The following is a 14,363-nucleotide window of genomic DNA, read 5'->3' as shown; positions in this document are numbered from 1 at the left end:
ATTTCTGTATCCACTCCTCTGTTGAGGGACATCTGGGTTGTTTCCAGGTTCTGGCTATTATAAATGAAAAACTCCATCTAACTTTATGTGTCAATTACAGTTGGAGGAAAATGCACATGGAAATTATAAATTTAAAAAGTTTCAATAAAAATTTGAGGTAATAACTTTTAGACTTTGTGATTAAAATGTTAGATGGGAATAAAATCATTCACTGCAAAAATTGAAAAGTTCAGTTATAAAGCTGCGGTTGTTTGAATGACAATGGTTCCCATAAGCCCATGTATTTGATTTTTTTTTTTTTAGTTTTTTTTATGTATATTGGTGTTTTGCCCACATGTATATCTGTATGAAGATGTTGGATTCCCTGGAATAGGAGTTACAGAGAGTTGTGGGCTGCTGTGTGGGTGCTGGGAATTAAACCTGAGTCTTCTGGAAGAGCAGCCAGTGCTCTTCTTATCTGAGCTATCTCTCCAGCACAAGTCCATGTATTTGAATGCTTGGTCCCCACTTAGTACAGCTGTCTGGGAAGGATTGGGAAGATGGCCTTCTTAGAACAGATGTGTCAGTGGGGCTAAGCTTTGATGTTTCAAAAACCTATGCTAGCCCCAGTGTCCCTTTTATTGCCTGCTGCCTGCTATTCAGAATGTAAAGCTCTCAGCCACTACTCCAATGTCTTCTTACATCTATGATAATCTTATATAAACCCCCTGAAACTGTAAACAAGGTCCCAATTAAATGCTTTATTTAATAAGTGTTGCTTTGGTCATGGTGATTCATTACAGTAATAGAACAGTAACTTAAACAGAAATGTCTTTATATAAAGGTGAAATTGTATCTCACATGTCAAATACAACTGGATTTAAATGTGTTTGAAAATGATAAATTTAAAGGTCTCAGTAAAAATATGAACTGCTGCATTTTAGATTTTGGGTTTAAGATTATTTGTTATGTGGAAATAAAACCATTCACTGCATAAATCATTAAAATTAGTTATAAATTTAAGTAGCAAGACACTCTTTCTTTTTTATTGGATTATTTTCTTTTTCTGATGCAAGACACACACTGAACTATTTGATTGAAGTCCTCTTCTAAGTGTATGTTGTTTGTGTTTCTCTCTTTTCTTCCTTTCTCATTTCCCCCTTTGTTTGTCTCTCTCATGTTGTCAACATCAGTGTCAGAGGAAGAATTAACAGAAACAGTTATTACTTCAATGAATTTTCATATACAAAGTCTTAGATACTAGATATTTAGTACATCAAAAGGTATCATAAGGAAGTTCAGTGGCATAGGAATCAGAGAAAATTTCTTATACAAAATGAGAATGTATTGAGTACGTTCAGGAGCAATAGGATACTTTTCTTTGTTCCCAAATTTCTCTTAAGATTTGTGACAATCTTATTTAATTACAATGGTCTTTTTATCCCATTCATTTGCTTTAGCCAAACATTTGATATTTTAATAACCTCTTTGGTCACATTTCTTATAAGAGATTTCATTTAAACCTCCTAATATATCTGCTTCCCTAAGATGTGTATCACAAAATAATGTGTCTTTTCTTAATGTTAAAAGTTCAGTCAGCTTATTTGAGTACTATAAATGCAATTATAGTTTGCATTTCTATTTCTCAAATGGAGCTATTCATTAACAATGATGACATTTTTACAATCATAAAGCACCTTTAATCCAAGGATCATGAAGACATTTCCACAAGAGGGAAGCTTGTTCTAAGTTCAGCTTCTTAATGTGAAAATCAGGGAGGTTTGGCTCCGAGAATCAGAAACACATTTAATTATATTCCTTGTTCTATCTTATTTTTCATACAGCAGAATAGAAAAATGGTCATTTTTGATTAAAACAGATTTTTAAGACTTTTATATTTAGTTTTTATTGAATCATCCAATTATGCAAGAATCTTTGTACTCGTTTAGAAAAAAATTAACAGTAATAGCTATTCAATATATTTTAGAGAATGATTTTTGCATCATATAACATGTATTATTATGTATAATATATAGACATATCATACACTTTATATGTCTATATATTGTAGTAATTGACACTAAAACTCACATCTTTGATTCTCAATTTTATAATTCTAAAGTGTTGTTAATGAACAATGTAGGATGAAGTGAAACATTCATTTCTACTGATAATCTGATTACATTTGTTGATTTTTAAATATTGTGAACTCATTATACTTGGCAGTCAGTTATGGTTATCTACTGGAAGCAGTAGACTGAATTCTATAGTGACTTAAACAGAATAAATTTTTTTCTACTCATGTAAAAGACTGAAGGAATGACAATAGTATAGACTTCCTCATTAAGCAGTTCCAGCTCATGAAACTCTTCCATCTTTAAGATAAAGACTCTCAGTTTACCTACAATCTCATTTCCATATGACAATCTAGAAAAAAGAATAAATTCAGATGTCCACTTACTATGTTTATGATAAATTTTCAAATACCCTAAGGATCCCCTCACATATGATTGTCTACAACTAACCATTGGGCCACACCTGAGTGGGATTCCTGCAATTTTAACCTTGCCATGTACTAAGGGAACAGGGAATCTTAACACTTAACCAATAGTCTGGTGCTACTTACATGGTAATTATCATGCTGGGAGAGTTTTTCTTAATACTGGGCATATAATAGACAATTGTGTATCAAGTCATTTAAGAATCTGGTGTATTTTAGATACATATAAATTTCATGAAGGAAATAAACACTGTATGTTATAGTGAGTTACAGGGATAAAATACTGACCCTATGAGATGGGAATTTTCTCTGCTATTTGAGATCAAATATAAATAATAAAGAGGCTTTTCTAAAGATCTGAGGGATGAATACAAGGAGAAAGGAGAGATGATAAAGTTCCTGGGAAATAGCAAGCTTCATAATCTTTGGAAGATAAGTAAGACCAGGATGGAGAAATATAGAACCTGAGTTAGACAAGAGAAATGAGGGACTCTGAACACCAACGTAAGGCTTTTACATTTTAATATGTTACATGGGAAGTCACTGAATGATTTTTAAAGAGAGAAGCCGTGGAGTTTGACAGTATACTTTGGCTGAGGGTCAAGAATGCACAAGAATATTCAATATGAATACTGAGTACTGTCTCAAGTGTTCATAGAGACATCTTGGTCTGGTACAGCTTAGTGGAAAGAGAAAAGAATCAGCAAATTATTAGTAGTTTGGAGATAGGGTCTGTTAATGGAGAGTTGTGAGTCATGGTTTGCTTATATTTTTCCCTATTTTAGGTTCTTATTTCTAGATCTGGCATTCACTGGTCCCTCAGTCAGACTACTTGGGTGTCTGTATATACACCCAAGGGAGAAACAAGTGAAAGGTACTCCGTCAAGTTTAACTAGAGTCCAGGGGAGGGGCTTTGTCTGTGAAAGGTGATTGGGAAGAAGGAACAACAGCTACTCCAGGGAGGAGGGTTTTCTGATTGTGCTCTTTTAAAGTGGTTACCACCAACCAGAGCTGTTGAATTAGGAAGTACGATCTCTATACAGCACAAGTTTCAGATGGAGATGTTTATAGCGGATGATGATATGCTCGAAAGTTACAAGCAGAATGAAAATTGGGAATGAATTGTCCTAATCCGGAAGCCAATAGGTAGATGTAAAACCATGAGATATTACAACAAAAGTACAGCTAGAGATAGATAGGCTAAGTCCAGTGCAAAAATCTCCCAAGACAGAGACTAGGTAAGGTTTGCAGAGAGTTTTCAGATTCCTGAACACTTATTTTGTGGTGTAATTCAATTTGAATTTTGTATTGCATTTATTGGTTGTGATGCATACTCAAAAATTGGATTAAGGAAAGGAAAACATAAATAACTATACTTTTGTTGGGTATTATTACTTTATATTGGATTTGTGTCAGGTATTTAAATAATCTTTAAGGGTATCAAAACTAGTAAATTAACTGATTTCATTCTTAGTTTCTTCTACTTGGATAAGGAGATTGCTACCCAGTAACATTTGCCACTAAATGGGAAGGAAAACTGAGGAAAGATTAAAAAAAAAGAAAACCAACCAAACAAACAAAAAACAAGCTTGAGTGACCATTAAAAGTAGATTTACATTTATCTTTCTTACATTTAAAAGTATTCAAATTATTCCCATGTTTGTTCCTTTTGTTTTTCCAAATGAGGAAACAGTACAGCGGAAAACAAGTTCAGCAGAAGCAGAGGCCAGTAGAGAGCTCAGCTGAGGCCAGTCTCCGCTCACACCGTTTTGTTGCTTGTCTGTCATATATTAAGTACTTTCATACATGTCATGTCACATATTCCTTGGGTAGTTTGGAGGAGCTGATATTATTATGATAATCTTTGAGATGAGGAAAGAGTTACATGTAAATCAGGTCACTTGCTCAGATACACATAGCTAATTTGAAGATATAGAAATCAAACTTCAGTCTCTAAATCCCAAACAAACCATCTTTCCTTACATAACATTCAATGGAAACAACATTTTGATATAAAAATTTCCCTTCAGAACCATATTAGAAGTTCATGATATGCTGAGTAATAAAAATATAATTTTCTACACATTTTCTACTGAACAGTCAAGGAGATGTGGAGACCCTGAGGGCAGTTCCTGACTAGTAAAAAATGTCACCTCCTTTTTTCGTAGGTCCACATGGGTGGAAAACCTTTTTAAAAATGTAATGTATTAGAAAATGTATGAAATACCTAGAGTGCCAGATAAAATGAAATAAAATGAGAAAATTGGATGCGGTATAATTTATATTATATAAATAAATATCTAGTCTCAATCAAAATATAGTTCCTATATTTTCTTTACCATTGCTATTTTTAAAACATAATAGATTAATAAATATTTGAGTTTTTCCTAGGCAAAATAAAACTTAGTTTTGTTTTTTCAGAGTGGCCAGTTTCAGAGTTTTTAAACAGATGGAAAACCCATGGAAAAGAATGATCTATGTATGAATCCTTCCTGGCTATTCAAGGATTATCTTTCTTTCATAGTCCAGAGAACTAGGGAACTTGTTTGGACTGAGTCAATATTCAGTGGTGCTCCTTCTTTATGTGAGAATGTCGAAGTGATTCAAATGCATATTAGCCATGACTAGACCTCAGATTAAGAAAACAAGTTTCAATGTAACTATGAGTTTTTCCACCAGTACCCAAGTTCCCCAAAATAATGACTCTGATACTGAATTATCTGTGAATAAATGCATAGACCAATAACTTTGACTCATTTCTGCTATCTCATAACTCAACTATCCCATGTAAACTAGTCTAAGTCATGCCATGTGGCTAGTTACATCTGCTCAGTTTCATATGACCATTTCCTCAGAGTTTAGAGTAAATCTTTCCATGCCTGACTCTATCCCAGAATTCTACTCTTTCTATTGTAACTTGCACCTCCTTTTTACATAGTGCTTGCAAAGATAACAAATATATTCCTTTTACATCAAGGAGACTGTTGGGAGAAAGATAGAATGTGCTGTGTTGAGTACTTAGTGGACTCTCAATAAATATCTCTCACACTTTAAGGTCATAAGTAGGGTGAATAGCAAATTATGCAGAGGAAAGTGAAGAATTTTGTTGATCCAGGTTGGAGAGGAAGAGCTGGTTGGGTGTCTAGGCAGTTTGTGTGATCAAGTTTCTACAAGTGTATGACTTGAGCCAAAAATTATCAAGAAGACTTGGGAGAAGGAAGACTGACTTGTGTGTGAAAGAGAAAACGGTGAATCAAAATGTGGGGCACTGAGGGAACTGGAGTTTCATTTTATTTGCCATTCTATTGAAAGTCACAGGGATTAATAAGATAAATATCATGAAAATCATTTTTCTCACAAGCTGTCATGAAAAAAGTGATAGTAATTCATACTTCTGTGATATATACTGTGTATTTACTCAGATTGGTCCATTTAGTCATATAACTTTTTGTGTAGGATTACTATCAACTTAGGTTATGGATAAGAAAGTGAGATACAGTGAAATTGAGACTGTACTACAAATACTAGCATCAACCAACTGATAGAACTGGGGGTTTGAACTCGAGCTGATTTCAGAATTGAATTTAATCCATTGTCAACTTTGGTGTAAGTTGATATCAAAATAATATTGAAGTCTCTAAATTAGAAGTTACTATTTTTGTGACATTGACTATCATTCACTTGACTACCAACAGGTTTTCTTTTAGCTGGAGAAATACTATGCAGAAGCAGCTGGCTATGAATTCATACAGAAGGCAGTGTGCGGTCATCTCCTGCATATTGCAGAAGTGACAGTTTCTATCTTGATAACAATTGTGGTATGAAAGATAGAAAAGCACTCACTTGGTCAACAAGATGACAATGGTGGGAATATTAGATTGTGAAATTTAAAGATAGTCTAATTTTTTAAAAATGATGTATAAATATCAGCAACTGATATTATTATGATGTTCATAACATACGCCTTTTCATGCAGAAACCTGTTACTTGAATCCTAGTTAAGTATTTAGGAATAACTTTAAGGATTTTATACATTCTTTCTGCCAGCATACATTGGTATTTACAAAAAAAGGATTATAGTGTGAATCATAATATTTAATTATCTCATGCCTAGGCCTAAGCACTCACAAGAATTGACTAATTTAAGTTTCATAGAATCTCTATGAGAAAAAAAATACTATTACTCCTACTTCACAGAAATTCATAGGAAATACTAAAGCAGTTAACCAGTCTGATAGCACTAGAGTTGAGAAAGGTTAGAGTTGAGAAAGTTTACCTTTTGAGCATCTAATACTTATAGCCAACCATTGGACTGAGCAGAGGGACCCACGGGGAAGAGCTAGGGGATAGACAGAAGGAACTTAAGGGGATTTCAACCCCATAGGAAGAACAATATCAACTAACTGGACCACCCAGAGCTCCCAGGGTCTAAACCATCAACCAAAGAGTATTCATGGAGGGATCCATGGCTCCAGTGGCAGAGGATGGCCTTATCTGACATCTGTGGGAGGGGAGGCCCTTGGTTCTATTGAGGCTTGATGCCTCAGCATAGGAGGATGCTAGAGCTGTTAAGCAGGAGTGAGTGAGTAAGTGGAGGGGCACCCTCAAAGAGGCAAAGAGGAGGGAGAAGAGGGGAGAAGGGATGAGTGGGGTTGGTGGAGGTATAACCTGGAGGGGGATATCTTTTGAAATGTAAATGAATAAAACAGTTAAAAAAGGATAAAAAATAATAGAATGACAACTCTGGTTGTTTAGATAAAATGATTTTCTTCCCTATTGACTTATAAAATCACTTCCTGCTTAAATCCTTGAAAATAATAATTTGTAACAAAGCACATGTACTATTTATTCGTGTTCATTGGTCAGTCTTCAATGTGCATGAAGAAAGTTATACAAATGAATGGGGAGATTATAATAAACATATATCCATTAAATCCTAAGAACACACTCCAGTTATCTCGTAACTCCACAACTCTTATTCTATTTATAGGCAATTTATTAATTTCTATAACCATGTCACTTGATAATTTACATTTTATTCTTTTATAAATAGTAAGGTAAACTTTGGAAGTAAGTCAAGAAAGCCGAAGGATGAAAATACATAACATTTACCTATTTAAATGTTAACTGTATATAAGTTGGAGACTATAATATAGAAAGAGCCAGCAAGAAGAGAAAACTGTATTGCAGAAGAGAGATTAAATCCGATACCCTTTGGGGAAATGGGGTCTGAAGGAAGAAGATAGGCACCAAATAAAGGGATTGCTGTCAACTGAATGTTTTAAGTTGAGAAAGAATAATCCATGAAGATGAAGGGAGACCTCAGGGCTGTTAGAGAAAAAGAAGGGCTGTGTAGATAGCTCAGTGTGATGGAGTGGGAAAACATTGGCATTCTCATTGCATTTGACTCCCACACCTGTGATTATAGAAAAGTTAATAAGAGGGAAAGTAAAAGTGAGCAGAAGTTACCAGGAGAAAAGATAAAAGCTTCCAGGAGAAATGGAGCTTAGAAGAGACAAGGTTTCTTACATCCTGCTGTTCTGACACCATTACACTCGTCACAGTGAGTTATGGGACTTTGATGGTCTGAGCAGAGCTGGGCTTCTCCACTGCTCATTCTGCCTTGCTTAGTGGAGGTTTCCAAGAGCAGACTACCGTGATCTGCTCAGAAGCAGTGGTGCTGAACAGTGCACCTGCTTCATATTGGAGCCGAATTTGCCATGAAGTCAAACATTTAGGCTTCTCGGTGGGATGTTCTGTGGATTTTGTGTTGATGCTTGTAGTTCCTATTACACAATAGATGCCATATTTTGATACATGTACATTTTCCCCATTAAGTGACATTCTATGCAGCTGTTAATAAATACTCAGACTGTTAAGTTTTATTCATTTAGCTGCTATGTATATTATTTACCTTAAGTATTCATCATTCACTTTATATTGTTTACAATAAAGTCCTTCTTGTTTCAACATATGCATATAGGTTGATTTTCTATTGTACTCTTAAGAATGACATTGAATGGATTAAAATCTCCATATCACTTAGTGCACACACAATATATATTTCTATCTACCCCTTCTTCAGTAGAGAAAAATAAGCCAAATGGGCTATGTTAGTATACTTTATTAACAGTGTTTTCCTAATATTTATAGGCAGTGCTGGTACACCTGTCACTTTTAATGAAAATGGAGATGCTCCTGGACGCTACGATATCTTCCAATATCAGATAAACAACAAGAGTACAGAATACAAAATCATCGGGCACTGGACCAATCAACTTCATCTAAAAGCAAGTATCACTATCAACATGCATTATTGTATCTACTTCTTAAAGGGGAATATTTCCTTTTAAAGCACTAAACTTGAACATTTTCAGAAGATTCTCACAATATCTGTAAGAACAGTGGAGGCCAAATTTTCTTTGGACCATACACTTAGAGGCCAAGCTGAAGTGGGTTCCCAGTGCCTATGGGAGCTGGCATTTATTGGTCTGGGTTTTGCGACTCTGACAGACCCAAACAAGCTTTCATCAGTGTGAGTCCAGAAAATCTACCTATTAAGCAAGGAATGCCCCGAGACTTTGAAGCAAGATATACTCTGATGTCACCTGACAAAAATGTAAGGGACTGTAGCCTATGAAGCTAATCTGAGCTTGAAGGTGAAGAGAAGTCTAGGGAACCCCACTGTGTAAGGGGCAGGGTTAGAGGTGAGAGAGTGGGCTTGAAGCATCTTTCTTCCCACCTTAAAAGACTTCTTTCACATTTTAACAGTTCCAGCTCTATGAAGGTACACTGATTTAGGTATAGAGTAGGGTGTCCTGTTGGCTTGATGGAGAAATGGAACTTTCTTATACTCTACCATTCTACAAAGTCTTAAGGATGTTTAGTCTCAACACAGAGCCTCAGGAATCACTAATATAGGCAGGGCATTCTCTATGGGCCATGAAATACCTGTAAAGTATTTCCTCTGACATAGAAACTGATTCTCCACTGTTGCATGTCTACAATGTGCAATTAATTTACTCTTGAATGTCATCTTCTCAAAGCCATATCATCAAAAGCATTTGACACCTTTCAAAAGCATTGGTTGATATTCTAATACATTTTTCTCCTCCTGTATCTTCAAACACGTCTCGTGAAGTGACATAGTTTTGTGGTATCTGCCACCCTCGTTCACAGCCAAGAAGTGATGATAATAAATTACAGAACCATAGTTTGTTTTTTGGAAGTGGATTTCTGATGGCTGCGACAGCAGCTCTCATTCAGCCGTGCAAAGGCAGCGTTGCTTCTAGCTACTGCAAAAGTCAAGCCCAAACCTCCAGTTAGAACTTTAGCTTGTTTGGGAACCTCTTCTATTGTTCTCAAACCCAAATTGATTTATTGAAACTGAACTTTGAAAATGCCACAGATTATTTATAATCTGAACATCAATATCGTTTTGACAGGCATCTTTTGGAAGCATATTTCTGTGAAGCCAATTTAGTATGACCAAGAAAAATTTGAAAATGGCTTATGTAGGAAAGCTACTTTTATCTGACTTTTGTCAACATCAAAATGCTTATCGTGTTGTTTTGGTGAAGAATTTTACATGTTAAACCGAGTTGCTTGAAATTGGCATGTACTATGAAGAGTGCCAAGGTTCCTACAATGTACTAAGAGTCCTAAGTAATAATCACACAAATGAGCTCACATATCTCTTCTTTATATGCATAATCCGTATATTCTAAAACTCAGTGTTGAATCTTAAGCTGTTCTTTTATGTCCATTTAACGATGCATAAATGTTTTATGTTCAGCCTTGTTATTTCTCATAAATATATCACAGCAGTTTCTACAACGTTTCCTGCAGGCTGGTGATGGTTTATACTATATAATAGTGGTAGACATAGTGAAAAAAAAAAGACACTGCCACTCTCAGGAAAGGCAGTCGATAAGGGTGTAGAGGACAGATATACAGTGAGGATTGGATTCTCCAGACTATCGCGACAAATCACATAACTCCCACAGGAAATTGGAGCAGACCCTTGTTTGAAGGAGGAGTGGAGTACTTTGGAAGCTCCTGATTTACAGGCATTCTGCTTTAGATATTTGCATAATGTATAGCTTTATTTTACCCTAGTTTCTTAAACTCCAAGGTGAAAGTAGTGGTAGCAACAACCTTACATGGTTAGAATAAAAATTAAATGAAATAAAGTAAGAAATCATTTAGTCCATTTCCTCGTGTACATGTGCCCATAAACACAGCCTCATATATTACACCCTGTCTCAGAATCCAATCTAACCCTGGCATTCTGAGAGTTTTATAAGTAGAGAACTGAAGTCCTTTTAGAAGAGACACTTGAGTCTTCTTTAGAATGTTAAGAACAGGAGGACAGAGAAGCAAGAGAGGAAGCAAGAACAATATGTGGAAATCTTACAGAGAATCCTAAATTGAAAATGTTGGTATAATCAGTTCCTACTCTTTTCCAATTGGAAAATTTTCTCTGCACTTACAACATACACATCACATAAGACAAATGCATAGTTTTTTTGTTTTGTTTTGTTTTACTGTAATAGTATTTTGATAGATACTGTCACCTTGGCAATTATGTGGCTGAGTGGTTTTCAAAATCTTATTTTAAAAGTATGAAATGTTTTCTTCCCAAAACAGAATTTAAAATTCATTTTTTGATAGCATTATACATGCATATATACATACACAGGTGTATATTGGACACAATGCAATGATTTGACATAGGCCTACAGTATGGAGTGATTACGATAGGCTAATGAACAAAGTTATCAACTCTCTGGTATACTAATTTTTTGTAATGGAAACCTTTAAATTATTACTTTTAGCAAATTTGGAATTTGCAGAGCAGTATTATTGTTTTGTTAATTTGTTTTGTCTTTTTATGGTTCCTATTATGTGATGAAAGGGTACAAAATTTCAGATTAGTGGGAGGAATACAAACTGTGATTGGAAGGTCTGAGTAAGCTTATTGTGCTCCTAAGAGGTCATAGAGGTTGGTTTTAGAAGTGGATATGGGGTCTGTGCCTTTAAGGCACTCACATCCTATGAGGGCAGAAATAGACTCAGACCTGAAAAGCTAGTGAAAGGCACAGGTGTCCTGATGAAAGCACCCCCATATTGTTTGGAATGGCAGACTTGTAGGAGAAGCATACCTGCCCTGACCACTGTAGAATCACTGTTAGAGAATACTATGGTAGGTGGTATGTGTGTGTGTGTGTGTGTGTGTGTGTGTGTGTGTGTGTGTGTGTGTGTGTGTGCGTCATTTTCCACATCTGCCATTTCTTATTCTATGAACCAGGTTCACAACCGGTTTCACACTTTCAATGTTAAGCATTTATCATCCATTTATTGGACTGTATTTATTTGCTTTCAAAGAACCAGTTTTGTTTTGTTTTTCTCTGGCTGAACTCCACCGAAGGGAGATTTTCTGCACACCCAGTAGATGGCTAGGCATTTTTGAGTGCAGCAAACATTTTCTGAATACAGGTAGTGAAGTGAATGGACTTTTGAAGTGAGTGAAACATTCTTCTTTACCTTGGAGAATGTGGGATATATACCAGATCCTCAAAAGCATCATTCTTACTGTTGGGGGAAAAAAAACCCAAAAACCAAAAAAACACTGTTTCTTTTTCCTTTGAATAGAATGAATCTGTGTTTTTCACTAAGCTGTCAGGGTAATTTGCTTATTTGGATATAGACTTTCTACCCAGTAATCCCGGTCTGCAGATGAAATGTGTATTTGTCTACCAGGAGGGAAATTGCACAATTAGGTCTCTATTTTGATAGGGATGTGTGTCTCAAGAGATGAGCGATCCTTATAGAGATTACAAAACAGATTGTAACCTAGAGGTTTGGGCTAAACAGGGGAGTCTGAGCTGCAAGAGAAACAGCCATATGCTGCTTTGAGTCCACAGGGAGAAACAGCAGTGAAGTTACTGGAAGGGCTGATAATAACCCAGGGCTCAGTAGTTGATGCTTCCAACCAGAGCCAGCTTTTTTTTAAAACCAAAATGTTGTAAGAATGACACATGCTTTTGCCTGCTTTGTTCTTCTTGTCATTTTATTCAACTAAATGAATATAAATATAAAATATATGCATAGAACATGAAATGCCTAAAAATAGTAGCAGATGGCTGTATCTCAATAATGACTCAATCAGGATTATTCATAACACAGGATCCATTGGGAGGGACTGCAGAGAAAAAGGTGTCTCTGAGCCTGACTTAATTGTTTAGTGGAAACTTCTCCAGAGAAGTAAAGTCTGATGAAGTTCTGAATGCTGAGCCTGTGGTTAGGTGGAAGAAAAGCGTCTATGACATTATATGTATTGTCATATCACTGTAAAAATAGATGTTTGGAGAATCAAAGATGCTTGAATTCTCACCTCCAGGATATCATTTTACCTCCTATAACTCATTTATAATCTGCATGTAAACTATCATGTGTATTTCATGGAGTTGTTGAGATAAATTTTTACATACATATTGAGATCTAAATATACAGGATAATGATTTTGTTTTGTCAATATAACTCACAAGAACTTATGATGGGTTCTTCAACATGAAATTAGGTAGAAATAGTATATGAAGACTGTAATTTTTGCCACATCCCTTGATATTCTGAGAGGCGATTGGTTATAAAATGAAGTTGATATACCCTGGTAACTTATATCTATTCATTAAGATCAAAGTATATTTTACATAGAAATAATATAACTTCAGTCATTCAAATTGTTTCATAAGCAGAAACTTAAGAAAATTTCTAGTGACAATGAACTCCATTAAATCAGTTTATTACAGCCTGTTTTGTAGCCCTTATAACAGGTATTTTAATTGCATATATAACTCTGCCTCAAGGGTTTGTTTTTCTAGATAAATGTCAGCAGGTTTAAGCGAAATCATTAAATTCATTAGTTTAATATAGTTGAAAGCTGATGCAATGAAGCATATTAATGTAGACTTGCAATAGTGATGAACTGAATGGAGCTGGAAGTATTTGAAGGAAGACTCAATGGCTTTGTTTCTTATTAGTCATACATTTTCCTTTTTTCTGTTTTTCTGTGTGAAATGTACTATGCACCTGAAAATACATTCTTATATTACTATGTACATGTCCCTATGACAAAGTTTGCAAACATGAGATAATTATATATAGCACTTCCTTTCCTACAAACATTAATGGCAGCCATGACATTCTTATATAAACTACTTTATGTTCTTATACAACTCTTTATGAGCTAAAAATCATTGATAAAATCATATGTTGGCATGTTAAATTCTTAACTATAACTCTTGCCAGGCCCAACATAGTTGTTGTTCACTAAGTATTTTCTGAATATACTTACATAATAACTTTAGATTGTATATAGCACTTGCTTTCCTACAAGCATGAATGGAATCCAACTTACAAGAAGGTTGGATGTGAGGAATAACCAATGAACATTTGGTTCTAAGAAGATACCCAGGAAGGGGCCCTCCACACTCTCAGATGAGAAGGTGATGGGGAGCAGGGAATGTCAAAGGGGGAACTGGAAGAGGGGGCAGTGATCAGGATGTAAAGTGAATAGAAAAAAAGAAAGAAAATTTATTCAGTAACTACTTTCTGCCAGACAAAATGGCTATCCATTGAGTGGTATGTTATGAATAATGTGTATTTCTAGATATCAAAAGATTTGCAGTATATTAAGATCCACCATATATCAAAGAAACAACAGTGAAAGTATAATTATCCAGGATTAGATAAGATAAAAATCATGCAAAATTCAGAAACTTCTGTGAATACATGGAACTAGAAGTACCATATAAAATTTTGTCACATACATGAAATTCAAAATATCTCTTAAAATATATTTTATGCCTAGAAGTTTTAAGAA

General features: G+C 35.1%; 1 protein-coding gene across 11 annotated transcripts in view; it reads left to right on the top strand.

Annotated features, from left to right (window-relative positions):
• Positions 1-14,363, top strand: part of Grm8 (glutamate metabotropic receptor 8) — an 804,058-nt gene that overhangs the window by 651,351 nt on the left and 138,344 nt on the right. For all 11 annotated transcript variants that reach the window (XM_031381309.1, XM_031381308.1, XM_031381310.1 and 8 more), the window contains one exon: positions 8,633-8,769. In XM_031381309.1, coding sequence (XP_031237169.1) covers positions 8,633-8,769 — 137 coding nt within the window. The remainder of the gene's footprint in view (positions 1-8,632; positions 8,770-14,363) is intronic.

Source organism: Mastomys coucha, unplaced genomic scaffold (assembly GCF_008632895.1).
Source record: "Mastomys coucha isolate ucsf_1 unplaced genomic scaffold, UCSF_Mcou_1 pScaffold20, whole genome shotgun sequence".
Lineage (NCBI taxonomy): Eukaryota > Metazoa > Chordata > Mammalia > Rodentia > Muridae > Mastomys > Mastomys coucha.
The sequence above is the reverse complement of the archived record's forward strand: the minus strand, read 5'-3'. Positions and strand labels throughout refer to the sequence as shown.